This window comes from Eriocheir sinensis, chromosome 17 (genome assembly GCF_024679095.1).
Source record: "Eriocheir sinensis breed Jianghai 21 chromosome 17, ASM2467909v1, whole genome shotgun sequence".
Classification (NCBI taxonomy): domain Eukaryota; kingdom Metazoa; phylum Arthropoda; class Malacostraca; order Decapoda; family Varunidae; genus Eriocheir; species Eriocheir sinensis.
In genome coordinates, this window is record NC_066525.1 from 7,360,659 (window position 1) to 7,385,658 (window position 25,000).

General features: G+C 45.4%; 2 protein-coding genes across 3 annotated transcripts in view; both read left to right on the forward strand.

Moving 5' to 3' along the window:
- The window catches only part of LOC126999883 (putative uncharacterized protein DDB_G0277255), a 128,400-nt gene extending 120,502 nt beyond the window's left edge, over nucleotides 1-7,898 (forward strand). For both annotated transcript variants that reach the window (XM_050863006.1, XM_050863005.1), the window contains 6 exons: nucleotides 1-31; nucleotides 440-783; nucleotides 966-1,151; nucleotides 1,433-1,546; nucleotides 1,858-1,963; nucleotides 4,757-7,898. The exon at nucleotides 1-31 is cut by the window's left edge and continues 128 nt beyond it. In XM_050863006.1, the coding sequence (XP_050718963.1) occupies nucleotides 1-31; nucleotides 440-783; nucleotides 966-1,151; nucleotides 1,433-1,546; nucleotides 1,858-1,963; nucleotides 4,757-7,233 (3,258 nt within the window). In that variant the 3' untranslated portion in view covers nucleotides 7,234-7,898. The remainder of the gene's footprint in view (nucleotides 32-439; nucleotides 784-965; nucleotides 1,152-1,432; nucleotides 1,547-1,857; nucleotides 1,964-4,756) is intronic.
- A 2,076-nt stretch (nucleotides 7,899-9,974) lies between these two features.
- LOC126999885 (protein O-linked-mannose beta-1,2-N-acetylglucosaminyltransferase 1-like) overlaps nucleotides 9,975-25,000 on the forward strand; it is a 15,131-nt gene continuing 105 nt past the window's right edge. Inside the window, exons 1-18 of the mRNA XM_050863010.1 lie at nucleotides 9,975-11,100; nucleotides 11,333-11,586; nucleotides 11,714-11,764; nucleotides 12,186-12,262; nucleotides 12,841-13,038; nucleotides 13,132-13,314; nucleotides 13,983-14,085; nucleotides 14,801-14,928; nucleotides 15,243-15,313; nucleotides 16,038-16,142; nucleotides 16,970-17,038; nucleotides 17,588-17,680; nucleotides 18,134-18,329; nucleotides 18,688-18,881; nucleotides 19,111-19,228; nucleotides 19,485-19,559; nucleotides 22,463-22,569; nucleotides 23,425-25,000. The exon at nucleotides 23,425-25,000 is cut by the window's right edge and continues 105 nt beyond it. Coding sequence (XP_050718967.1) covers nucleotides 11,334-11,586; nucleotides 11,714-11,764; nucleotides 12,186-12,262; nucleotides 12,841-13,038; nucleotides 13,132-13,314; nucleotides 13,983-14,085; nucleotides 14,801-14,928; nucleotides 15,243-15,313; nucleotides 16,038-16,142; nucleotides 16,970-17,038; nucleotides 17,588-17,680; nucleotides 18,134-18,329; nucleotides 18,688-18,881; nucleotides 19,111-19,228; nucleotides 19,485-19,559; nucleotides 22,463-22,569; nucleotides 23,425-23,698 — 2,295 coding nt within the window. The 5' untranslated portion in view covers nucleotides 9,975-11,100; nucleotide 11,333 and the 3' untranslated portion in view covers nucleotides 23,699-25,000. The remainder of the gene's footprint in view (nucleotides 11,101-11,332; nucleotides 11,587-11,713; nucleotides 11,765-12,185; nucleotides 12,263-12,840; nucleotides 13,039-13,131; nucleotides 13,315-13,982; nucleotides 14,086-14,800; nucleotides 14,929-15,242; nucleotides 15,314-16,037; nucleotides 16,143-16,969; nucleotides 17,039-17,587; nucleotides 17,681-18,133; nucleotides 18,330-18,687; nucleotides 18,882-19,110; nucleotides 19,229-19,484; nucleotides 19,560-22,462; nucleotides 22,570-23,424) is intronic.

Below are 25,000 nucleotides of genomic sequence, written 5' to 3' on the forward strand. Positions count from 1 at the left end.
CAGCTTGAACTCATGGACACCACTCCTAAAGGTAAATTGCGCTGATAGAAGCACATCGTAGAATATATGGTATACTTAGCCAAACTCAGAGGGCTGCCTGCATTACTGCTTTCTTATATTCTATGACCATTTGGAATAATATTATCTTAAGGAACAGTTGTCGTTCATTTAGTCAGAGTGAAGTTAAGAGAGGCAACAGTGCAACGATAATGAATATAGCTTTATCTTCCTCACTCACCTGCACGTGTTCAATCGTTTCTTCCCAGCAGGTGCATCAGTACCTAAGTAAACTACATAAGGCTATTTGTCCATTTGTTCTTTATGTTTTGTTAATGCACTTGAAAATTTATCTCATATATTAGTTGTAAACCTTATAAACAACATGAAGTTAGAATGAACGTTTGTATCATGAAAACGTTTAATTATTTCTTCCCAACAGGTCCAGAGGAAACACAACAGGTGAAGGCGACCCAGCCACAGGATACCAGCTCGACCACTCGCCTGAGGCCCTTATTGGTGGCACGCTTCTACCCCGAACTCCAGCCAGGCTACGGCCACGATGACTCTCTGGGCGCGAAGGACTCCTACGCCTCGGTGCCCGCTCCAGACGACTCTACGAACCTCACTGGCGATGAGCAGATCCCAGACGCCCTCTACGCCCCAAATCCTCCTTCCTCCCTTGGCTCCACACACCAGCAGCAGCCGTCCATCTTACGCCCTCGCCAAAAGAAATCTTCGACTAATCTCAAGAAACTTCTAAGCAAACCCAAGAAGATGATGGAGGTGAGTTTGATCCTGCATTATCATGGAGAGGGAATAAGTGCTGAATCACTCCCCTTATCGACCTTTTATCCACTTGCCTGTCCCACTTGCATCTGTCCACTTCCACAACACCCGTCACCTCCATTGCACCCTCCTGCCTCACGCATCCCCAACCTCGCCTTCATCCTTTCCACTTGTTCCAGGTGATGACGGCCACGGAGGAAGGCGAGATGATCCCCGAGGCTGTCCCCGGCGTGATGCTGCCCACCGACGACGGCACAGAGGAGGCTTTCGTGCCCGCCGACCTGCTGGAGTACGCCGATACCCTCCTGACCTCCAGCTCCACGCTCAACCCCACGGTGGTGCTGCCAACCCACGGAGAAGCACCGGTACTGTCCCTCCTCACCTCCCTCCCCCACAGAATGGAGATTTTTACCGATTATCTCTTGTTTTGGTGTTAGATATAAACTTGCCCGAGTAAAAGGAAGAATTCTCAGTTTTCTTATGCTGCTCAGTACCCAGTTACACCAGTAAATGTTTAACCTTTAATGTATATATCATTCAGAGTTTTATGAAACAAATGACTGTCTGGAAGTTACAGTAAGATTAACAATCTTTTCTCTATTCTCCCCTGTCCATGCAACTCCTTCCATGTCGTGCTGGTGTTCAGATGAAAGGGATGCCGTACAACTTCGCCTTCATCGTGGACGATGAAGCCACAAGCAACTACCAGACGCGCCAAGAAACCGGCGATATACACGGAGTTGTCACTGGCTGCTTCCAGGTATGTTAAAACAGGGAGAATAGTGGACTGATGGGCAGGTGTATTGAGGCATCCAGGTGCATATAAGTATCATAAAGACACATTTCACTTATTTTTAATCATTGAATGGGAAAGGGTTTATCTGTAGCAATTTGTGACTGCATTATGAATAGATAATTACTAAGTAAACCATTGTTGGTAATATTTATTCATAGCATTTTTCCCCCTCCCTGTCCCTTCCTTTCCCATCCTCCTTCCTCACTATGTATTACCCCTTCCTTCTGCTCACCCCTCATTCTCCTCTTCCTCCCGTCCCGCCTCTCCTCCTCTAGGTTCTGGACCCCAACGGCTTGGTGAGGACCACAACGTACCGCGCAGACGACTCCGGCTTCCACATCATCTCCCTCACCCGCAGCCCCGACAAGACGCCCTGCCCCGGTCAGTGGTTCATGATGTCGTCCAGCTGATTGGAAAGCGGCTAGGAAAATGGATAGGTCTATTTATTAAATGGAGTGCCAGATAATTAAACAGACAAGTTAACGTGTAGATTATGACACAGCCATTCCGTTGAGACAAACTTCAGGCAGTGCTCATTACCCAAATTACTTAGATTTATTAACTTATGTGTCACCCTACAAAGTATAGACTCTTATTGAAATGTTTCAAACAGTATTTTTTAGGTGAATTAACATAGTTCTGAGACACAATTGTTCAGCACCTGGGCAAAAAGTAATCAGTGTGCAGGTGTAGAAGGTGGCTCAGGGAAAAGGTACACACGCCACAGCTAAAACTCCACAAATGTAGCGTTGTGGCGTTGAGGGTGTGGTGAAGGTGAAGGGTGTTGAGGTGTATGACATGAGACACGGTAGGATAGACAAGTAGTATTTTCCATGTTATTCAAGTACTTCAACTCATTGACACATCATGTAGAAGTTCACTAAGGCTAAGCTGACGTATAGGAGGATCAAAACCTTGACCTGTCAGGAAGGGTTTCTCATCACTATAAAACCTGCTGCTAATGATGTATATACCATCATTTCCACATTAGTGCTGCATTTCGTGCCAGCAGTGTCAGTGTGTAGTCATTAGTCATTATTGGTGGATGTAAGAAGTAATCACCCCATGAGCCAATCACGAGCCAGCAGCCACGAGCAGTGCGCCGCCGCTCACACGAGCCGCCACGGCCTCTGCCAGTCCCCGCCCCGCCCTCACGAGCCACGCCAGGCGACCCTCTCGCTGCCTCCACGACCTGAAGACCAACGACGACCCCCTGGACTAACACCACTTGAGCCCCGATACCTGAGACTCCCACGGTGCCGCGCCCAGGGCCAGCCGGCCTGACCCTTATCTCTGCCTCCCATTCACTCTCCCCTCCCCACCCTCCCCGCACGCCCTTGGGAGGGACGGGCGTGGAGCACCGAAGTATCTCATCGCTGCTTCCTCTTGATGTTCACTCAATAACGCAGAAATGCAGTAATCTGTGGAAAAAGAATGTTTGTAATAATGTTCATAAATTGGCAAAATATGTATGTGTGAAATGAAAATGTATCTACCAAGAGCTAGAGGAAGCAGTGGTTTGGGATTATCTCTGTTCAGAAAGAAAAAAACGACGGTGGTAATTTTTTTCTTTGGTGGTGGTGGTGGTGGTGGTGAAGCACTAAATACCAAACTTCTGCTTACTCAGGGCATAAAAATCTATCACGGGCCTTTTTCTTCTTCCCATTCCGAATTTTTCTCTTCTTAGTTCTTGCCTGTACCAAAATTTACACCTTTATACTTATGGAAACGAAACAAGCTTATCTGTCAGTGGTTTTAATCTTTTCGGGCGATGGTCTTGAGAGTGGTGTGAAATGTCTGCCTCTTGAGTATCACTTTCACCACTAACTCTCCAGTCTTCACCTTCTTTTTTTTCACAAATTTCTTCTTGACCAAGCTGCTGTTGAGTCCTGATAAATATATAAACGTACTCTCTGATAATATACAAACACTGGTGCAGTAAAATAGTTCAGTCACACACTAACATAGGATTGGTAGCGACATCTTGGTATTTCAGGTATTTTCCTAACTCTGGTCTTGAGGTATTTATATTGGTAGTGTCAGACGCTTCCACCCCTTGCATCAACTAATTGCAAAGGGCCGAAAATAGAGGTCAGTCGGGTTCAAATGAGTGTTTTCTTAGGTTCATGGTACAAAAAAAGGATCAAACTACTACCAGGGTCATAAAACTACCCCTAGAAATGCCCAAAACTCCTACGAATGTCTTGTCAAATATGTGTGATTGGGGACGGAAACGTTTAAGACTCGCCCTTATTTTTCGGGGCTCTGGGCTATGACGCAACTCTCCTCTCTCTCCCTCATCCGCTTGGCCCCTCTGCCTCTCCTCCCAATGGACTGTGTTCTTCTTTCGTCTGATCGACTCCCCCTTCCCTTCCTTCCACCATGCTCGCTCTTCTCTCTCTCTCTCTCTCTCTCTCTCTCTCTCTCTCTCTCTCTCTCTCTCTCTCTCTCTCTCTCTCTCTCTCTCTCTCTCTCTCTCTCTCTCTCTCTCTCTCTCTACTTGACTCACGACCTCTCTCTCTCTCTCTCTCTCTCTATAATCTCTCTCTCTCTCTCTCTCTCTCTCTCTCTCTCTCTCTCTCTCTCTCTCTCTCTCTAGATCTCGCCCCCCCCCCCCCCCATGTTCCCCGTTCATGTAAGTAATAAGTTCTTCCTTCGTGTCCTCTTCTCTAAGTGGTTCTTATCGCTCAGGGGAGGTTCTGAGGCTCCTGTAGTGAGTCACGGTGTATCCCCCCCAACAATGTTTCCTCAAGTTCCCTCTCCTTTGCCCACACTTTCTTTCCTCGCCCTCCCTCTCCCCTCCCTCCACCATATGGTTGTTTGGGTTCGTTCCCTGCACACCGCTTCATTAATGTGACTAGTTTTCCCTTTTGTGAGGCTCTTTGTTTGGTTCTGAAATATGAACTCACGTATATACATTATCTCTCTCTCTCTCTCTCTCTCTCTCTCTCTCTCTCTCTCTCTCTCTCTCTCTCTCTCTCTCTCTCTCTCTCTCTCTCTCTCTCTCTCTCTCTCTCTCTCTCTCTCTCTCTCTCTCTCTCTCTCTCTCTCTCTCTCTCTCTCTCTCTCTCTCTCTCTCTCTCTCTCTCTCACACACACACACACACACACACACACACACACACACACACACCTGGGAGTACGGTAATTAGTAACGCCAGGTAAATTTTTCAGGTCTTGATGACGCCACCCGCTCCCCCGTGCCCCTCCCCGCCCCCACCGAGCGCCCCTCACCCGCCTCCTACGGCCAGAATAATAATGGCGCCTTCGCAAATGACTTTAACTCCTTTGGTAGATTTAACTCTGCCTCCTCCTCCTCCTCCTCCGCCTCTTCCTCTTCTTCCCAGGAAAGCAGCTCAAGTAGCTCCAGCCAGTACAGCGGCAGCAGCAGCTTCAACGTCAAGAACGGCCTCGCGGACCAGGCGGCCGTCTCGCACGCCTCGGGGAGGAATGTGTTGTCTCAGGAGCAGCGGATGGCCCAATACCTTCAGGAAATCACCAAGAACCTCTACAACTCCTACAGCAACTCTTCGAGCACTTCCGAGAACCACAACTCAAACAGCGCCTACAACAGCTACAACGAAAATTTGATCAACTTCCCATTTGTACTCATTCCCATCAAGACGTTCCTGGACTTGCAGAATTCCGGAGCCATCGCTGATGACGTCCAGAGCTATGGAGCCTTCGTGCAGCCGCAGCCTTACCAGGTGAATGGCCAGCGGCAGCAGCAGCAGCAACGACAACAGAAACAATACTCCGCGAGCAAGACGACGAAACAAGCTTCCTCCAACGCTTACAACTCAGCCCAGAGCAGCAGTCAGCAAGCAGGGTACCGCGGACAGGGCATCAACAGCGGTGCCCAACAGGGTTACGGACAGCAGGGAAGCCTTGCGTATGGCCAGCAGCAACAGTACCAGAAGCAGCAGTCTTCCCAGTCCTCCAAAAAGAGTAGTAGCAGTAGCAGCAGCAGTCAGCAGGCAGCATATGCTAGCCAAGGCTTAAATGCCGGCTACCAACCGGCGTCTGGTCATGGACAACAGGCAGGTCAAGCGTACGGTCAACAGCAACAGTACCAAAGTCACCAGTCTCAGGCTTCTCAGGAGAGTAGCAGCAAGAGCAGTAGCAGCAGCAGCCAGCAGTCAGCATACCTTAACCAAGGGACAAATTCTGGTTACCAGCAGGCGGCGGGTCATGGGCAGCAGGGAAATCGAGGACTAGGTCTCCAGCAGCAATACCAAAGTCAACAATCCTCACAATCTGCTAAAAAAAGCAGCAGCAGCAGCAGCAACAGTGCTAGTAGCAGTTTTTCTGCATTCGGGAACCAGCAAGGATATGGAGGCCGACTTCCATACCAAGGTAGTGGAACAACCCGTCCAGCCCCCACCTACGGCACGCCCACAGCAACTCGTCCAGCCCCCACCTACGGCACGCCCACAGCAACCCGTCCAGCCCCCACCTACGGCACGCCCACAGCAACCCGTCCAGCCCCCACCTACGGCACGCACACATCAACCCGTCCAGCCCCCACCTACGGCACCCCCACAGCAACTCGTCCAGTCCCCACCTACGGCACGCCCAAAGCAACCCGTCCTACCCCCACCTATGGCACGCCCACCCTTCCTGGCTACGTCCCGCCGTCAGTTGCTACCCCGGCCAGGACAAGTCCACCAAAGCCCACCATCCCTACATCTTATCGGCCGCAGCCTCAACGTCCCGTCACCCGTCCGGCTTTCAACCATAATAATGGTGGCCTAGGTGGATCTAGGTACTTCTCACAGAACTCCCAGTCATCACAGAAGGCCTCTCAATCATCCGAGCAGCAGCAGCAGCAGCAGGCTTATAGCGGTGTTAATTACAACAACGGCGGTCTGGCCGCTCAGAGCTACCATGCCTCTTCGGCGAAGAGCGCCAGTGAAGACAAAAGCTCCAAGTCATCATCGTCGTCCTCCCAGTATGTAGGAAATTCTGGTCACCAAGGGGGTGGGGGTGCCAGCCTCCAGGCCTCAAACTTTAAGTCCGCGTCCTCCGCTTCATCTTCTTCCTCATCGTCCTCAGAGAAGTCTTCGAGTAGTTTTATCGGGGCCTCAGGGTTCGGGTTCGGCGGTCAGAACCTCAACGCTCCTAGCTTCCCGCAGCTGGCCTCCTACGAGCCCCAGTCAGCCCATTCGACTCTTTCCTCCACCGTTCTGCCGGCATCACCCTCGCCAGCTCCTCAACAGTACAATGCCATCGCCCCGCCGGCCATCAAAGTTCCAGCCTCCAGTGGTCACCAAAACACACTCCCACAGCCCAACCTGATTAACGTGGCAGCATCTTATCACGCGGAACCAGAACCCGTCTTTCCGGACTATTCTCTCTTCTCCCCGCCAGCGGCTGAACCCACCTACGGCATGGAAGGCTGGACCCCTATCACCAATGACTACCAGGCGCCCCCCTCACCGCCTCAGGTGTACGGCGGCGTCTCGGGCCACAATAACAATGCCAACACCTACAACGGAAACAACAACAACTACAACAACTTTAACCAGAATAACAATGCGGCAAGCTTCGCGTACTCCTCAGACCAAAGTTCCTCGCATCAAAGCAGCTCTTCCCAGCAGAGTCACCAGCAGAGCAGCGCTGTGTATGCCGCCGGCCAGGGCCACCTGTAAATCCATCTCCACCCGCGATGGATGTCACGCGCACCATCACAACCACTGAAAAAATGATGATCAAAAGGTGAATTTCAATCTGGTAGCGGCACACCTTACCCTCCCCAAGCTGGCAGGACATCCTCTGGCTGCCTGCAACACAGGACGATATCAAGGACTAAACACTGCACTTCCTGCCTCTTTGCAGATCTTCTGTGTGAAATAAAGTTTCTGCACCGTAATTTGTTACATGTCGCTTTTTGCCTGTTATGTGTTAAGGATAAGGGGACTCCTGCAGTCTCCCTCATCACCCGCACCCCACGCTAGCTGTAGCATTAGAGGTCATGATTATCACACTTCACCATGTTTTCGTACTTGTATACCTCTGTATATACACCGTCACCTTTCTCTCGTTTCTCCATGTTCTGCGCCTCCATTGGCTGGGGTGCAGGTCTCCTCGCGGATCCGTCTGCTCGTATCCTAGTCATGTACTCCCCTCTGAAGAAAACTAAAAGCCTCTGCAGGGTGATAAGATAAAACAGAGTACGTCAGCTGTACAGACTTTTCCCTTGTTTTCCTCACGTGGGCACCGTCATGAACCTTGCTCCGCTGTCAAACCTTGTTTTCTACACACACCTATATGCTTAAATATATAAAAGAATATTTTTATACATAAAAGATGACAAATCACAGAGTTGTTTTATTTACTTGTGGGCGTGGGACCAAGACCTTACGGTGGCTTCTTCAGTATTTATTTCTTGTTCTTTTCTTTCTGTACAACGCCTTAACTGAGTGGAAGCAGGGTGAGGTTCCTGTTCGATAGATCATTATATTATGTATATAGAAAAAAAATAAAAAGTGGCAAGTTAGTTTATGTCGAAGCTACAGCTTACCTCAGGATGCACCTTTTTACCTCGCCTGGTCAGCATCGATTGAAGCCCGTGTAGCTGCCATTAACCCAACAACAGGTCACAAAGACTCGTCACAAACGAAGAGAAACAAAAGTTAAAGTTTGGGGCATACGCTAAATTGCGCGTGGCCTCAGTGCTCATCCGCGTCTCGTTAGCCCTAGACCATGTACTAAACGGTAAAAGCTAGGGACAAACACTATAGCTGCGTGTGGCCACAGCGCTCATCTACGCCTCATTGACCCTTGTTTCTGTGGTGAGTCATTAACATGATGATAACCCATTACCTCCGGAACACAAGGCAAATGCAACCTCCAGATTACGGAAGTTCACCTCCCCAGGTTCACCAAGGTACTCATTTATCAACCAGCCCGGAAGGGAGACGAACAGCTGGGTGAACTGGGCGCCAAATGCCCAAAGGCCTGAATCGAAACTGGGCCCACGAATTCGTAGCTAGGCGTGCTAATCACTACACCACGGAGGCGCAAGGAAAGTGGATGGGAAATGCTTTTATCACAACCACATATTTAGTAATGTTCTTGATTGATTGAAGTACTAATCCATGTTTCATATAATGTAATAGACATATGAAATTTAAAAGTAATATGGATGGCCAATGATGAAGAAAGATACGATCAGTTCCTCACGAGCAAACAGCACTGCTACCCGCCATGTTGTGTCAAGTAGCTGGATAATGAAGGTCTGTCCTGCCCATGCATCACTGCAGGGTTTTGTGATGATGAATATATGAGATCGCCTCAGTGTAGTGAAGGGCCTCAGGACAGTGTTGAAGGCCATGGGAGTCAGCAGGGTGAATGAGTGATTTGGATACGTTTTAACGAGCAGAGGGAACCACAACCAATTCCACCAACAGAGCCGAACTCGAGTCATCTCAACCTGGAGCTCAGTCTTCTACCCACTAAGCCACCGCTGTGCCCCAATCTGTTATGCACATCACAAGGGATTGTTAACCACGTATTTATGATCAAGGGTATGGCAAAAAGAAGCGGGTTAGTGGAGAAGGTGCAGTTGGGGGTAGAGGAAAGATAATTTTTTTTTTTACGTCGCGGCCTATAGCGCCGGTAGGCTTCTTCCCGGTGGGGCCTGATGGTCGACCCAAGGCTTCTTCCCGGTGGGTCATGATGGTCGGCCCAGCCCGTTCTGGCGCAGGCGAGTGTTAATAGTGGCGCCATCTTGCATCGGCTCATGCTGCCCTCCCGGAGCTCATCTTTAATCCTAGAATCTAGAGTCCGGGTTGATAGGTGGTCTTCTGGACAGCATGTGGGTAGTTTTAAGCCACTCGGCGGCGGCTGAAAAATCCCAGCTTGGTGGCACCGGGCGGGGATTGAACTCGCGTCCTCCTGAACGCGGTGGTGTTACTCTGTCGATTCAGCCACCGCCACCGCCACGGTAGAGGAGTTTCCTTAGCACCTTTCCTCAATTAAGAGTATATAAAGAGGAAGAATTGAGTTAATGATTGAGAAGATACAGTTGGTGGAAGAGGAAAGATAGTATAGGAGTTTCCTTGGCACCTCTCCCCAATAGGCGCACCTAACATCACAGTAGCCGATCCAGGATTCAGTACGTTTCTTAACTAGTAGAAGGTTATGTTATAATTGTGTTTCGTAAAGAATCCTTATAACCAAAAACTAACTCAAATTATGGGTATTCTTTTTCTTGAACAGAACATTGAATAAACAACAGAACAATAATATGAAAATACGTATAGCCAACGGCACAGTATTTAAATATAAGCGGCTGAGTACGACAATCTGGCAACGTTGAGGCGGTAGCTCCGTGGCCCAAGCCAGCCTATACGCCATTTTGCGAGTGTCAGATACCATAAATAGCATATTTTTACTGCGCAAAGCAGATGTCACTTATTGTGACTTCGTGAGCTTTCATATTTATCTATTTATGTATATTTCATGGTGGCAAAACTTTCATTACTAGTTTCATTTTTACTAGTGACACGAATTTGTGACTTTTTCACAATAGAATTTCACTCAAACAAGTGAATCAGACACCACAGAAATATTACCAGTGTGTGTATGAATGAATACAAAGATAAGTACATACTTTGATTTAACTCTAGGATGTCTCGTGGATCATTAATAAATAAAAACAAAATATCTGGATAGGCTACTCTTTAGCCCGTTACCGGCTATGGCTGCCAAAAGAGTCCCTCCGCCAAGTTTGTACCCCCCATTTGGTGATTGTTAGGTACGCCTATTGAGAGTACAGAAAAAGGAAGAATTGAGTTAGTGGAGAAGATACAATTGGTGGAAGATTAAAGACAGTGGGAGCATGGAGGAGGAGTGTACTTGGCATATCTCCCCCAGGCAAGAGTATAGGAAGAAGAGGATGTGGGTTGGTGGAGAAGGTGCAGTTGGTGGAAGAGGAAAGACTAGATAGGAGTGTATCTACCCGGCAACCCCCAACACACACACAGAGATCCCCGCCTCGCCAGCGCATCCGCCCGCCCGCAGCGCCGATAGGAGTTTCTACAGCATTTTCCTTTTCCTTATCGGGCCGAGTTTCCTGGAGTGACGTGGACGACGCGGCTCTCCCACGTGGGAAGAAGCGGAGCAAGGCGAGTGAGAGTCAATACCCGTTCATTTCTGCGTTAAATCTGGCGAAAGTGAAGCAGTGAAAGTGAAACAGCGAATCGGGACCAAGAAATATGAAGAGATTGTGTTTATAGATGAGCCAGGACGCAGACTTTATATACGTGTACCTACATCGGTGAGTGGTAAAGTTATTGAGGCACAGACTACAGTGAATGCTGAAGAGGCTGCCGCTGGAAGGAAGACACCCACGCCTCGCCGTCTCAGGTCGTCACTCATTCATTGCTTCCCGTACTCCTCAGCACCATTACTCAACAGCGACACACGGGGCTCACAAAACCGGCCTTGCTCTAAACATGGGCTGGGACGAGGAAATAAGTGCTTAGAGAAACCTCCACGTGTTATTCCGTAAGGTGTGTGTATGTTCATTCGGCCACCTCTTTTGATTCTTTTTTTTAGGAGCAGCGAGTAGCGGGCTTTTTTTTATTATTGTTTCCTTTTTTGTGTGCCCTTGAGCTGTCTCCTTTGTTGTAAAAAAAGAAAAAAAATGTGTGTGTTTGTGTGTGTGTGTGTGTGTGTGTGTGTGTGTAATATCGTTCTTGTGCCCTTCACCGTCCGTGCCACAACCATTATACCTCTACACAGGATGCGAGGCGCCGGTGCTCCGTGGGCGTTGTTGGTGTGGGCGTGGAGTGCTCTCATCACAGCCACACCCATCACCGTTACACCCCTCCAGCCCCCCTTCCTACCCCCTCCTCGTCGTGATGGCCCCGAGGCAAGCCATACCCATAGTCCCCACGCCCCTCGCCCACCCCTCCTAGGCGCCCATGCCCCCCGCGGCCACGCCAGGAACCCTCTCGTGCGTGATCACTTTCCTGTCAAGTGGAGGAAGATCGCTGGTACGTGGGAACAAGGAACCCTCTCTCTCTCTCTCTCTCTCTCTCTCTCTCTCTCTCATGATGGTAATCCTGATGACGGTGATTATATTGATGACTGACCATAGTTGCTCCTTTTCTTCCCCTGCAGAGGAGCGCTCCCTCCACCCGGTCAACTTCACGGCTCTGGAGGTCACGCGAGGTCAGTATCATGGTGTTTATTTTCATATATTGCTATTTTTTTTAATTCATTAGTTCCCTTTATCAACTTTATATTGTTGTTTTCTTATATTTTTGACAAGATATCTTTTAAAGTATAACGGTCTCTTCACAGTTGGTTGTATTGTAATGTGTGTGTGTGTGTGTGTGTGTCCCAAGTTCATTTTCCTTTTTATATCATACTGTACGTCTCATTTTAGGTTCTTTTACATCCGTTCCCATTTCCTTCAGTGTAACAGTTATCATTTCTAACTCATTTCAATTAAACATTTGTTATAGTTGTGGTGATATTTTACTGTTTTTATTCAGCTGTGTTCCTGAAATTTACACTCCTCTCTGAAGAAGAAGAGGTGAACTGCATTGCCTCCACACTAGCTTTCATCTCTGCATCAATTTTTCCACAGAGCTTGAAGCAGAGACCTTCCTCGTGCAGGTGCTCATCACCAAGGACTCCCTGCAGGTGCTTCGTGATGACACAGTGGTAAGGGTTGGCCACGGTTAGCACACCAGCGTCTGTCCATCAAGCTCTGGGTTTGCCTCCCACAGCAGCACCAACCAGCATTTGTGAATTGTCTAAAATTTCCTGTAGCATTTTACAATCTTTCTCAGTCTTTACTTGACTCATTTTCTTTGCCTCATCTGCAAACATTTGTATTTTTGTTTGTTCCATTCACCATATCAATTACACAATATGTTTATTAGGAGCATTACAGGTGCCAGACCCATTCCTGCAGGACTCCTTTTATTGCTCCACTCCATCCTGACAATGTCCTTTATTACTGTCCTCATCTATTGATATTGTTCACTCCAGAAAGCTTCTCTTTAGTTCTCTGATGTTTTCCAGCTTTTTCATTACTATTATAGTCACTTATTGGGTTACAGATGCACTGCCATAAAAGAATAATCAATCTTTGTTTTGGCAATAATTCATTTTTATGCTTCAACACAATACCTCAGAGTTGTAATCTTATTCCCTGATTTCATTTTCATTTGATGACTGGAAGGGTGCTTACTAATAGCCAAATATGCTCTACATTATATTTCTGTCCCACTGCCCAGGTATACCACAAGGATGGCTCCCCCACCGCCCTCAACTACCTCCCTCATGCTGGTATTCATGTGGTCGTCTTACACCCGAGGCGAGGAGACGTGATGCTTGCCCGCCAGTTTCTGACCCATCAACCCTCAGAGCACAGGAACCTTGCCTCCTGCCTCGCCTCCCTCGCCCCCGGCAGAATACTAGTGGTTGCAGCCGTGGTAAGATGGACAAATGCTTGTACACAATAATGTCTTAATAAAATATAATTTCACATAAATTGTTCCTTCATTGCTTTGCTTTGTCCTGGCCAGCCTGACGCAGTGGCATTTCTTGGGCCAGATGCCGTCACACAGCTTGAGGCAGTCGGGGCATCCAGAATCCGGAACCTGGCGGTACATGAAGCCTGGGCGATGGTCTCACACACTCCCACTCGTCTGCCTCCGGCATCAGCAGGCATCAGCGGAAGTAACAGTAGCATGAACACCAACAACAAAGTAAGTCTATATGCAGGTAACAACAACAACAGCAATATCAATCGCATAGTAGAAAAAATATGCATTTAAGGAATTTTATATAAAGAATATTTCAATATTTTTATATTTTTTTATAAATTTTATATAAAATTTATTCAAAACCAATCCTCTTAATATATATAAGGTGAGAATTGCTGCTGTATGATTCAGCTGAGATACAGGCAGAAATTGCTTGTTGCTTCCAAACTTCTCTGGCAAAAATTTAAACAGTTGGCCCCATGCATTTGAGTCGATGACTTCCATGAGTTTTATTATTCTCAGATTTTCAGAATGAAAACAGAATAACAAGAAGATATTTCCTGCATTTTTTCACTGAAAGATGGTCATAGCAGTTCATATTTCTTGTATTGTTGGATCTCATAGAGGAGCTTACAAGGGTGGCTCATTTCTCATAATTATAGGCTACCACTAGTAGATATAAATAAAAATGAAACTATTATGAACTCCTAAGAACAGCCTCTGCTGTTAAAAATGTAGGAGACATGCTCTTGTTATTCCTTCATTTTTACCCACTTCAAACACAAGAAATGGGAGTTCAAAAGCATAGTTCATTTGCTGTATTTTATTACAACGTGATAAATACACACCTAAACACACATAATATTACAAGAGCGTTCTCATGCCTTCAGGTCTCCCTGGGCCACACGTGGGGTGAGGCCGCATCCATCATCAGGAGGCCGGGAAGGGAGACGAATCCACTCATCCTGAGGGCACACGTCCCCCAGACCTCAAGTGAGGAGCGCATGTGAATTGCCAAATGAGGGTGATGGTGACATACTAGTTAGGTGTGGAGGTAGTGGCTGAGGTGGAAGGGGCAGAAGCTAGGTGTTATGATACCAATACTTATGCTAGAGACGGGATTGAATGATTGTGTGACATATATCAGCTACATGTGGAGGTGGCTGTAAGAAGCAGAAAAGGTTAAACTTGTTGAAAGTGATGCTGGCAACAAGTATGAGTTTACAATAGGAGCAGAAATGGCAGGTTTGTGTAGCATTTCTAATTTAGTGACTGCCTGGTTTACTTGTACTCATTAGAAAGGATGTAGGACAGTAGTGATTCTGGTGACAGGTTTGACTGCTTGAGGAGAGAGCAGAAAGTAACAGGTGTGTGTAGTAATAGTCATTTGGTGACATTACCTGATAGACATACCCAGCAAAAAGGCGGTTAATAGGAGGAAACGATGGTGTGTGACAAGTCGTTTATCTTTGTCGAGATGATGTATACAACACTGGATTTAAGCATTACTGATTCATATCTATTCTTAGCTTGAGTCAGATACATAATAAACAATGGCTGCGTGTGGTACAAATGACTGACTGCTGCGAGAACATTACATATGTAGGGATGGTGTCAAGTTTGTGTAGTAAGTAGCACAGCACCTAATGTTGTAGTGGAGGCAGCAGATGCATGATGCATAGTGATGGTGGTGGGTGGGTGCTGGCAGGTGTGTGGTGCAAATGGCACGAAGATCCTGCCATGGAGGAGCAGCGGCACTTCTGTGACACCTACGAAGGGTACCTGAGGCTGTGCACCTGCTGGGATCCCATCACCAAAGACCTCAGATACAGTGCTGTAAGTAGGTACTATTGTAATTAATCATTATCATTATTATTATTATTATTATTATTATTATTATTATTATTATTATTATTATTATTATTATATTATTATTATTATTATTATTGAATGTTATCAGCACTGGAATCAAATCAGTGTGTTGGCGCCGTTGTCTGCCTCCCATCCAAGGGCACCAACGCATTGGTTCGATTTCGGTGCTGGGTATCAATCAACTTGTCTTGTTCTTGACATAATTATTCTTATCATTATTATCACAGTGACATAAAAAGACTGAATCACAGCTACTAACACACTCATGACCCACACAGCTACAGATCGAGGTGAAGGAGGTCATCCCTGTGGCCATGCTGACAGCAGTGAAACCCTTCCACTTCTACAGGTGAGGTCTGGCAGGTAGGGTCACGATGTAATTACGTGTACTACTTGTATTGATTCACCTTTCTTGCTGTCAGTTCTCTCGTACTTGGTAATGTAGCATTGTTTGGTTGGATCATACTAGTTAGGTTAGGTTACTTTAAATTTTTCTCCCACTTATCATTTATGACACCTGTGACTATATTTTTATCTGCAGGTTCACGGATGAAATAGTTCTGTAAAATGAATGCATGCTATTGTTAAAAAAATATCAATGGAAATAGAGAATGGAGAGTTACTTAAAGATCACGTGCATTTGGAGAGACAGCAATGTCTCCCCACGAATAATATAAAAATGCTTCTCCACTATTACCATCTTGCTTTAATAGATGAATTTGCATTATTGACACATTCTTCCATTTTCTTGTTGGGAAACACAAATTATAATTCATATCATTTGAATCTGACATGTTGTGTCACACCTCCCATCAACAAGATGGTGGCAAACAAACATGATACAAAATACATCCAGACTTTTCCTTCCTGAATATCTGCTGCCGGAAAAATCCAAACAGCCTAATAGAATTTTTCATTGTAGAAGCGTGGTATCTACTCTTAACTTACCATTATCGAAAATGTTATAATGGAAGTCAAAATCGGTGACATCCCACTGTATGTGATAGTTTTTAGTCAGACTGCCCTTGCTCTCAGTTTCATCTGTGTGCCCTCACCTCACCCCTCATTGACAGACAGCTGCTCAACCTGCTGGAGACTCCTGGGGCTGCCCAGACACCCATCCTGGTGATGGTGGACGGCGCCCGTGAGGAGGTGATGGGACTGGCACGGCTCTTTGGGTACGTTGTATACAAGGGGTGATGTGTCTAGTAGAGTACTCCATCCTGCTTAAATTCTCTAGTTTCATCTCTCAATTTTGTCTGCCCTGATTTCTTCAGTTTCTGAGTTGCCATTCTGTTAGTGTTATTGTCTGTTATCACATCTACATAATTATGACATGTCTTATCCATGTCCATTTTATATTCGTAATAGCCACTGAAATATCTTCAACCTTAGTCTGTTTATGTTTCATGATGTTCACTTCCTGTCTCTCCAGGTTATGGTCCAGTATTGTTACCACTATACCTGTTAGTGTGCTTCTTATCTGTCTCCTTATATATTTTGTGAGGCTGGGAAGCCTTTCCTCTAGGGGTTCTGTGTACCTGCCCACAGCCAACAGTCAGTCCAATCCCTGATCTGAGACCTTCAATCCCTTCCGGAAAACTTCACCTATACCAAAAACAAAATAATAGAAAGAGGTCAGGGTTAAGACTTGGTCATGATCTCAGCCTAGCTCTGCTGTTGGGTCCATCCATGGAGTAAGCAGTAAGCTCCCTCGGTGAATTTGCATCAGGTGAGCCTTTCACCATTGACGGGTGCAGGGCAAACCCTATGGGACCCATGCATTTCAAGGGGGGAAGGGCCCTTACCCTTTCTTTTTGTTTGTGTTGTAGTTGTATAATTGTTTTTGTTATAATAGCAGTAGGTTAGTTGCATCAGCAGCAGTAGACAATGATGGCTCATATGTCATGCACTCCTGCTGTAATATCACATGTGTTATTCCTCACCCTTTTCCATCCTGCCACCAGCCTTGCTCCATTACCCTCCTTTTTCCTCTCCTCTGCAGGCTGGACGTGTTGGTTCATAGGCCTCAGGGTGCGGCAGGTTCCACCACCCTCCTCAACATGCATTTCAGGTGACTCAGCAACACAGAACTTGTGTGACACATCATACACACTAAGCATAATGCCACACAGCAATTCAGGCAACACAGCACTACAGTCTGAGCTGTAATCCCGTCCAGTGCATTTCCAATGAGACCAAATTCCATGACGCAAATGTCAATTATACAGAGCAGATCACAAAAAGATGCCACACTTGTACTACGCACAACACAACATTGTGGACTAAAGTAAAGATACAGCATCATGCCACACCTCAAGTTCAGTGCAACACAACACACCAATACACATACACAAAAAAAAAGTATGTTAATAGCTTAACTCTGAAAATTGGTAGAAGGAAATGTAACAAACCATCAAAACAATATGATTCTGTATCATTATGAAATTATATAATAAGTACAAATTAATATTCTTTCTCCTCTTTGCAAGCACTTTCTATCATCACGGCCTTACTCATGTGTCCCTTTTCTCTCCCACTTTTCTCCTTCCCTCTTACAACTTCTTCACTTCTGTTTTTCTCCAACCCATCCTTCTCCTCCTTCTCTTCCTCCTCGACTCAGGTTCTCTGTGCACAACGTCTTCAACTTCTTCCCTGAGGCAGACAAAGCCGTCATCCTTGAGGACGACCTGCTTCTCTCCCCTGACTTCCTCTCGTGAGTGTGACATAGATATCCTTATAAGTGTGTTTGTGCATGTGTGTGTGTGTGTGTGTGTGTGTGTGTGTGTGTAATTACTAGTTGTGTGTGGAGGGGTTTATGCATGTGCATGTGTGTGTGGTATGTTGGATGGGGCTGGTGATGATTTGTGGTGAATATTTATGTGCTCTGCAGCACTTCAGTCAGATTTTTTTAAATTCTATTTGGAAGAAAATTATTTTGCCAACTGAACAAAACTTTGTAAGTCTTTGTAATACTTTATTTGTCATACTTCACAGCTGTACATCTACTATAGATCCATCATAATTTGTTTTTATAGATCCATGTAGCACAGTGTTTATTGAAAGGACAAGCCAAAAGTATCATGAACATATAAAACATCTTGTTGGTTTTGTTTCATTGATCATGTCTGGGAAGCAGCTTTAGAGTATATAATTTTTCCTCCGGCAGGTTCTTCCAGCAGACAGCATGGCTCCTGGATGCTGATCCAACCATCTTTTGCGTGAATGCCTTTTCAGTGAATAGCTATCCAACAGTGGCTGGGGACCCTCACATTTTGCGGCGCTTGGATATGTTCCCTCAATTTGGTTGGATGGTGACCCGCCGCTGGGCGAGAGAACAGTATGCTTACTGGATCCCAGAGGAGGTACTTTCCCTATCTCTGTCCCATTCCTTCCCCTTTTTCATCCTTTTTTTATATGATCATTTTTTCATCTCCTCAATCATATATTTTTTAGTGTTGCTTTCATCATCCCATCAAACAGCCTTTCATATATCCATTGCCACATCACAAGTATCTCCCACACCCATCCGTCCATTCTGTCACGGTCATCTGTCCTATCATTCATATTCCCATAGTTCATTTTAGTATTGCTTCAGCAACATCCTGTTTTACTACAATTTTAGGTGAAGTACATTAAATATTAGTTTTCTATTTTGTCTATTTTAGATTATTTGATCATAAAACAACACAGTGATGGCCCTCCTTCCTGTGTTCCATACAGCATGGCGGGGACTGGGACTGGTGGCTGTCATCCCAACACTCTCTGCAGGGGCGCCATGCACTGGTGCCAGAGGTGGGGCGGACCTTTCATGCAGGGGCGGCGGGGGCACATGTGACAGGCTGGTTCCAGGAGCACTTCTTTTCTTACATGATATTTAACCAAGACCCACATGTCAAACTGCAAGGGTTAGAAGAGTAGGTGGTGTCAATTTGCATATTGCAGAGAAGGAAGCTGTTATTCTTATTTGTAACATTTTATGGATGGCTTTGCCACTGTAGCATTAAGGCAAGGTTCCACTGCTTATATATAAACATAAGATAATCATCACCTCTTTATGCAGCTTAAAGAAATATCTTGTAAAATTTAGTACTATTAACATTAACATTTCTTTTTCACTATGCCCCTTTCCTTCCTTCTTCCCAGCCTCATCCTGGACCGCTACAGGGCCAAGTTGAAGCGAGAAATCCTGAATGCAACGGACTTGGTGTTGAGAAATGACTTCTGCAGTACATCTGCTGGCCCTGTCATCCCGCACGACTTGGTGAGCCAAAACTCCTTCATACCCTCAAGCCACATTCCTATGCACCCTTCACCACTCCAACTTCAATCAGCCTTAAAAATAGTTAATATATAATCTCTTTTCTTCAATGTCAATCTAGATTACAATGAGTTTACTATGGACTTGCATATGCCTTTTCAAACTTGCTCTATATTACACATCAACAAACTTATTTAATCATAATTCTCATTGATCTCTCATTTCATCACATGGTATTTGTATTTCGTTCATCCAACAGCCGGGTCCCTTCCGTGTCTTTGTGTGGTCCGAGAGCAAGGCCGACGAGTACGGCTCCTTTATTGTGATGCAGCAGGTGAGTGGCTGGTGGAGGGGGTGAGGCCTAGTTAAATGAGTGGTGGTGTAGGTGGTGGTTTGGGATATTTATTACAAGAAAATTCTGAAGATGGTAGAAGTTAATTGTGAGTAGTGGTGAACAGAGGTTTGGGACAGTTTGAAGCGGTGGAGGCAGTAATGCTGCAAATATCTGGTGGAAGGCCAGGTGAGGTGGCAGGGGGTGGTAGTGCCGTTGATGAATAACCATGTTGATTTTACATAGATTTACATAGAAAATCAGACCACACAGACCCCATGGTCCAGACTTGGTGGTCTGTCCTTAAACCTAAGTGATTTTACATTAATCAGAAGACTCCAAAACGTTGCATTTCTAATCTAGTTGATATTAAGTTGAAGGAAGTGACGGTCGAGCTTATTTTTGAAGGAGTCAATCGTGTTACACTGGACCACTGATGATGGGAGCTTATTCCATTCTCGCACTACAACGTTGGTGAAGAAAAATTTGGTGCAGTCTGAATTTACTTGTCTACATCTGAGTTTTACGCCATTGTTCCTCGTGCGCAAAGTGTCATCGATCATAAACAATGTTGATCTGTCTACATTCGTGAAACCATTAAGTATTTTAAAACATTCGATCAGTTTTCCTCGAGGACGTTTCTCAAGAGAGAACATGTTAAGGGTAGAAAGCCTTTCTTCGTAGGATTTGTTGCGCAAGGAAGGGATAATTTTCGTTGCCCGACACTGAACACCTTCTAATTTAGCAATATCCTTTGCATGGTGGGGAGACCAAAACTGTACCGCATATTCCTAGTGTGGTCTTACTAAACTATTGTAGAGCGGAAGTGTTACATCTTTATTCATGAATAAAAAGTTTATTTTAATGAAGCCCAACATTCTGTTCGCTTTATTTGCTGCATCGATGCATTGCTGTGAGAATTTGAGGTTTGACGCGATTTTGACCCCCCAAGTCCTTGACGCATTGAACGCTTTTGAGTTTAACGCCGCGCATTTCGTAATCAAACTTCTTATTCCTCGTTCCAACTTGAAGGACCTGGCACTTGTCTACGTTAAAGGGCATCTCCCATCTATCCGACCAAGCTGAAATTTTGTGCAAATCCTCTTGGAGGTTTTGCCTGTCTTTGTCAGTGAGAAGCGAGTTACCAATCTTTGAGTCGTCTGCAAATTTACTAATGCGATTATTGAGTCCAACATCCACGTCGTTGATGTAAATAATGAAGAGCACTGGGCCAAGAACCGAGCCCTGAGGGACGCCACTAGTGACTGGCGCCCACTCTGAGTTAAATCCGTCAATCACTACTCTTTGTTGTCTGTTGCTCAACCAATTCGCGATCCATTGGTTTACCTGACCGTCAATACCTATTTGCTTTAATTTGTAAAGTAATTTATGATGCGGGACTTTATCAAACGCTTTCTGGAAATCAAGATAGACTATGTCCAGTGATTTGGTTACGTCATAAACAGTGAAGAGGTCGTTATAAAAGGTTAATAGATTTGATAGGCAGGATCTTTTGTTTCGGAAGCCATGTTGTGAGTCCCCAATTAATGAGTGGCTTTCAAGGTAACTCACAATTTTGTCTCTAATTATGCCCTCAAGTAGCTTACCTACAACCGAAGTTAGACTAATGGGCCTGTAATTACCTGGTACTTTTTTGTCTCCTTTCTTAAAAATCGGTGTCACGTTAGCCTTTTTCCAATCTGAAGGGACAATGCCTTGTCGCAAGGACATATTGAATACGGTTGTGAGGGAGGAGAGTATTTCGCTCTTTGTTTCTTTCAGCAGAGTTGGATATACTTTGTCAGGTCCAGGACTTTTATTTGTTTTAAGTGATTTGAGGGCTTTAAGGACTTCATCGGGTTTTATTTCAAAGTTAGACAATGCATGCTCGGGATTTACATTAGTACTGGTGTTGGTGGTGGTGGTGGGAGGACTGTTATTATTATACTAAGGATATTATACTAAGTGCATACTAAGGAAAGTTATCCCAAAAGAGCACCTGTACAGGCATCCCTCGCTATACAATTGGGTTACATTCGTCAAAAATCAAATTTAAAGAGATCTTTTCTTCTAGATGCTGCCTATAGCACCAGTAGGCTCTCTTGAGGGACCTGGTGGATGGCCCCAACCCATTAGTGGTGCAGGCAAATTATATTTAAAGTGGCTAACATAATATACATGTTGCTTAAACCATGCTGCTCCTTGGTGCTCCTCTTGATAGAAGTTCCTGACTGAAGATCTGGACAGCATGTGGGTAATCTTCCACTACTTGGCAGTGGTTGAAAATAATCATCATCTTGCAGTGGAACTTGAACCCTGGTTCATGGAATCACCACATCCACGTCCCGACCATTTGGCCACCGCCTCCCCATTACCAGTAGCATGGCAACATGGATTTAATGGGGATACTTTCCAAGCCACTCAAAATTAATGCAGAATTAATAATAAAAGAACCCTCACAGTGATATTTACCTTGCTAACCTACTCTTAAACTCAGACCAGTCATTTGGTTTATTGCCATATTGAATAAATTGTACTTAATCCCGAGCCTGAAGAATGAAGGAGCGCTAGTAGTAGTGGCAGACGTAGACGTAGTGCACTTTTAGGGGCATTTTGAAAACAATGGGGAGTCTGTAGCTCCCCTAACCCCCCAGGTAGTACACCCCTGAGTAGTAGTAGTAGCAGCAGCAGCAGCAGCAGGAGCAACTACTACTATTGCTAAAACTGAAGCAACACTTCCACCAACAGCAACATCAATAAAAGTGCTATAGTTATATTGTTCTCGTCTGCTTTTGCCCTGGTTATGTTTATTATTGCTTTGTAGTGGTTATTGCTGAATTAGCTGTTTTGTGCTCTGTTGGTACTGCCTTCTCATTATGCCTCCTCCTCTTGCTTCTTCCTGCCAGTGCCTCAATGCCTTCATGGATACCAGGGAGATGTTTGATGGTGTGGTGCGCTTCAACTTGGGTGGACGAGTGCTGTTCATTGTGGGCTGCCCTGTCTCCCGCTACTGGTGAGTGTTGCTGCTCCTCACTACCCTTTGCTGGCATCCCTGATAGGCTACACTGCACCATCCTGACACGAAAACTTCACTCCTTGACACTCCCCAGCACTCTTCACCATTCTGCCTTGTTAGCACGATATTTTGGCCTCATACTTCATGCATCAACACCTTAGCACTTCACATTCATGCCCTCCATAGCACCTCACCATCCCACCACCTTAGCACTGTACTCTGACTCCCTCAAATCTCAACAACCCCTCATATTGTCATTACACACTTAAAACCCTCACACTTCATCACCCCGTCATGTTAGTACCACTCTCCTGCCCTCTAAGTGACTCCTTGCCATCCCAACACACCAGCAGTAGACTCTTATTTCTGCTCTCCATGGCACACCTCACCACCCCAAGATGCTAGTCTACTCTAAATTCAGCCTTCCACAGGACACCTTATTTATACATAAACACTACACTCTTCCGGCCTCCATGTTATGCTCCACTATCCTGACACATTAGTGCCTCACAACTCTGCCCTTAACATAAATCATCATCAGCCTGGATAATTTCACTGCAGGATAAAGGCCTTACCCAAGTATTTCCAGTTTTTTATGTCCTGTACCTCTAGCTACAAATGGTAATATTTTTAGAAGTGTCATATAAAGTTTATATATGCATATATATATATATATATATATATATATATATATATATATATATATATATATATATATATATATATATATATATATATATATATATATATATATGAGAAGCCAGTTACCACAGTAAACCATTTTCTTTTCTAGGTACTCACTTTACTTTTGTTATGGCACTAATTATATTTCTGATTTGCTGTCCACCCCAGTGGGCTTTTCCAGCAAGGAACGACTCTACTCCGGCCCAGTCTCACCCTCATGGAACGTGCTGAGGCTAATGCCATCCGCTGGCAGACCAGGAACTACCCTGCCTTTTTCCTGGTGAGGGGCCGCTCGCCAGCCAATCCTCGCCAGGAATTCCTTATGGAAAACCTTTTTCTCAATTACTTTAATGGCACCTTGGTTATGGCAAGGCCTGGTGAGGTAGACCAAAAAAATAAATTTAGCTTATCTGCTGATGGACTCGGCAGCTTTCACACATAAAACTATGATAAAGTATCTGTTCAGAAATCACTTGTTAGTACTATATTGTTTGGGCAACCTGCAGCTTGCCCTGCTTAAAAGTGACACACACACACACACACACACACACACACACACACACACACACACACACACACACACACACACACACAAGGAAGGAAAGGCTGGATAATTGTAGATATGGAGATGGGATTAATAGAGCTTAGCTCGGGCATGGTAGACTACAAATAGATAAATAGGTAAATGCACACACACACACACACACACACACACACATACACGCAGTTATCACCCGCACTGCTTCGAACCCATCTTAGTTCAAAAGGGCAGGCCTCTCACTCCCTGTTTCGAACCAGTCTCAGCTTGAGACTTGTCCCAACCACTGTTATAAATATGAGGCCAATCTCAAACTCAAATCAGGCTCACCCTTCTCTTGACCCTCACAACACTAAGAACGATCAGATGACAAGAAGGTGAATCAACCACAGCAGACCCAAGTGTTTTTTCGTGACTGTGTCAGACATGGTGGCGTTCTTTTGCATTTATTTTTGTTTCATATTGTTATTAGTTGTGTTTGAATGAGTGTTGGGTGTATGTGAGATTTGTGTGTGATTGAAATTTAATATATTTATATAATTGTTCTGATTTCTTTCTCTCATTACTGAGAGGGATGAACTAGAGGTGAATGGAGGAAAACTGGATGAGGTAGAACATTTCTGTTATTTGGGAAATGTTCTGGACTGTGAGGCGGGAGTGGAGAGGACAATGAGAGCGAGAGTGGCAGCAGTGTGGTTAAAGTGGAGGGAGGTGGCTAGTCTACTTGTGAATTGTAGCATCCCTCTAAAGAGCAGAGCAGGGGTGTACCAAGCGAGTATTAGATCAGTGATGTTGTATGGAGCAGAAACATGGGCTCTAACTTGAAAATTGATGGAGATATTGAGAGCTAGTGATTGCAGAATGCTGAGGTATATGGCGGGGATCAGGTGGGAAAACAGGCTGTCCAGTGCAGATGTAGCTAACAGATGTGGAGTAGAGGACCTGGAAACAGTGCTCAGAAGGGAAAGACTCTGATGGTTTGGACATATAAAGAGAGCAGGGGAGGATACAGTGCTGGGAATTTTGGAGGGATTGGAGGTAGAAGGAAGACCAGTTGGTAGACCTAGGAAAACGTGGAGAAGGTGTATACAGGAAGAATTGGCATTGATGGGATTAGATGAGCAGGGGCCTCACATGGGGGGGGCAGGGAGGGGTATATGCCCGGGGGTGGCACTTTTAGGGGGTGCGGCAATTCTAGCCTGGACC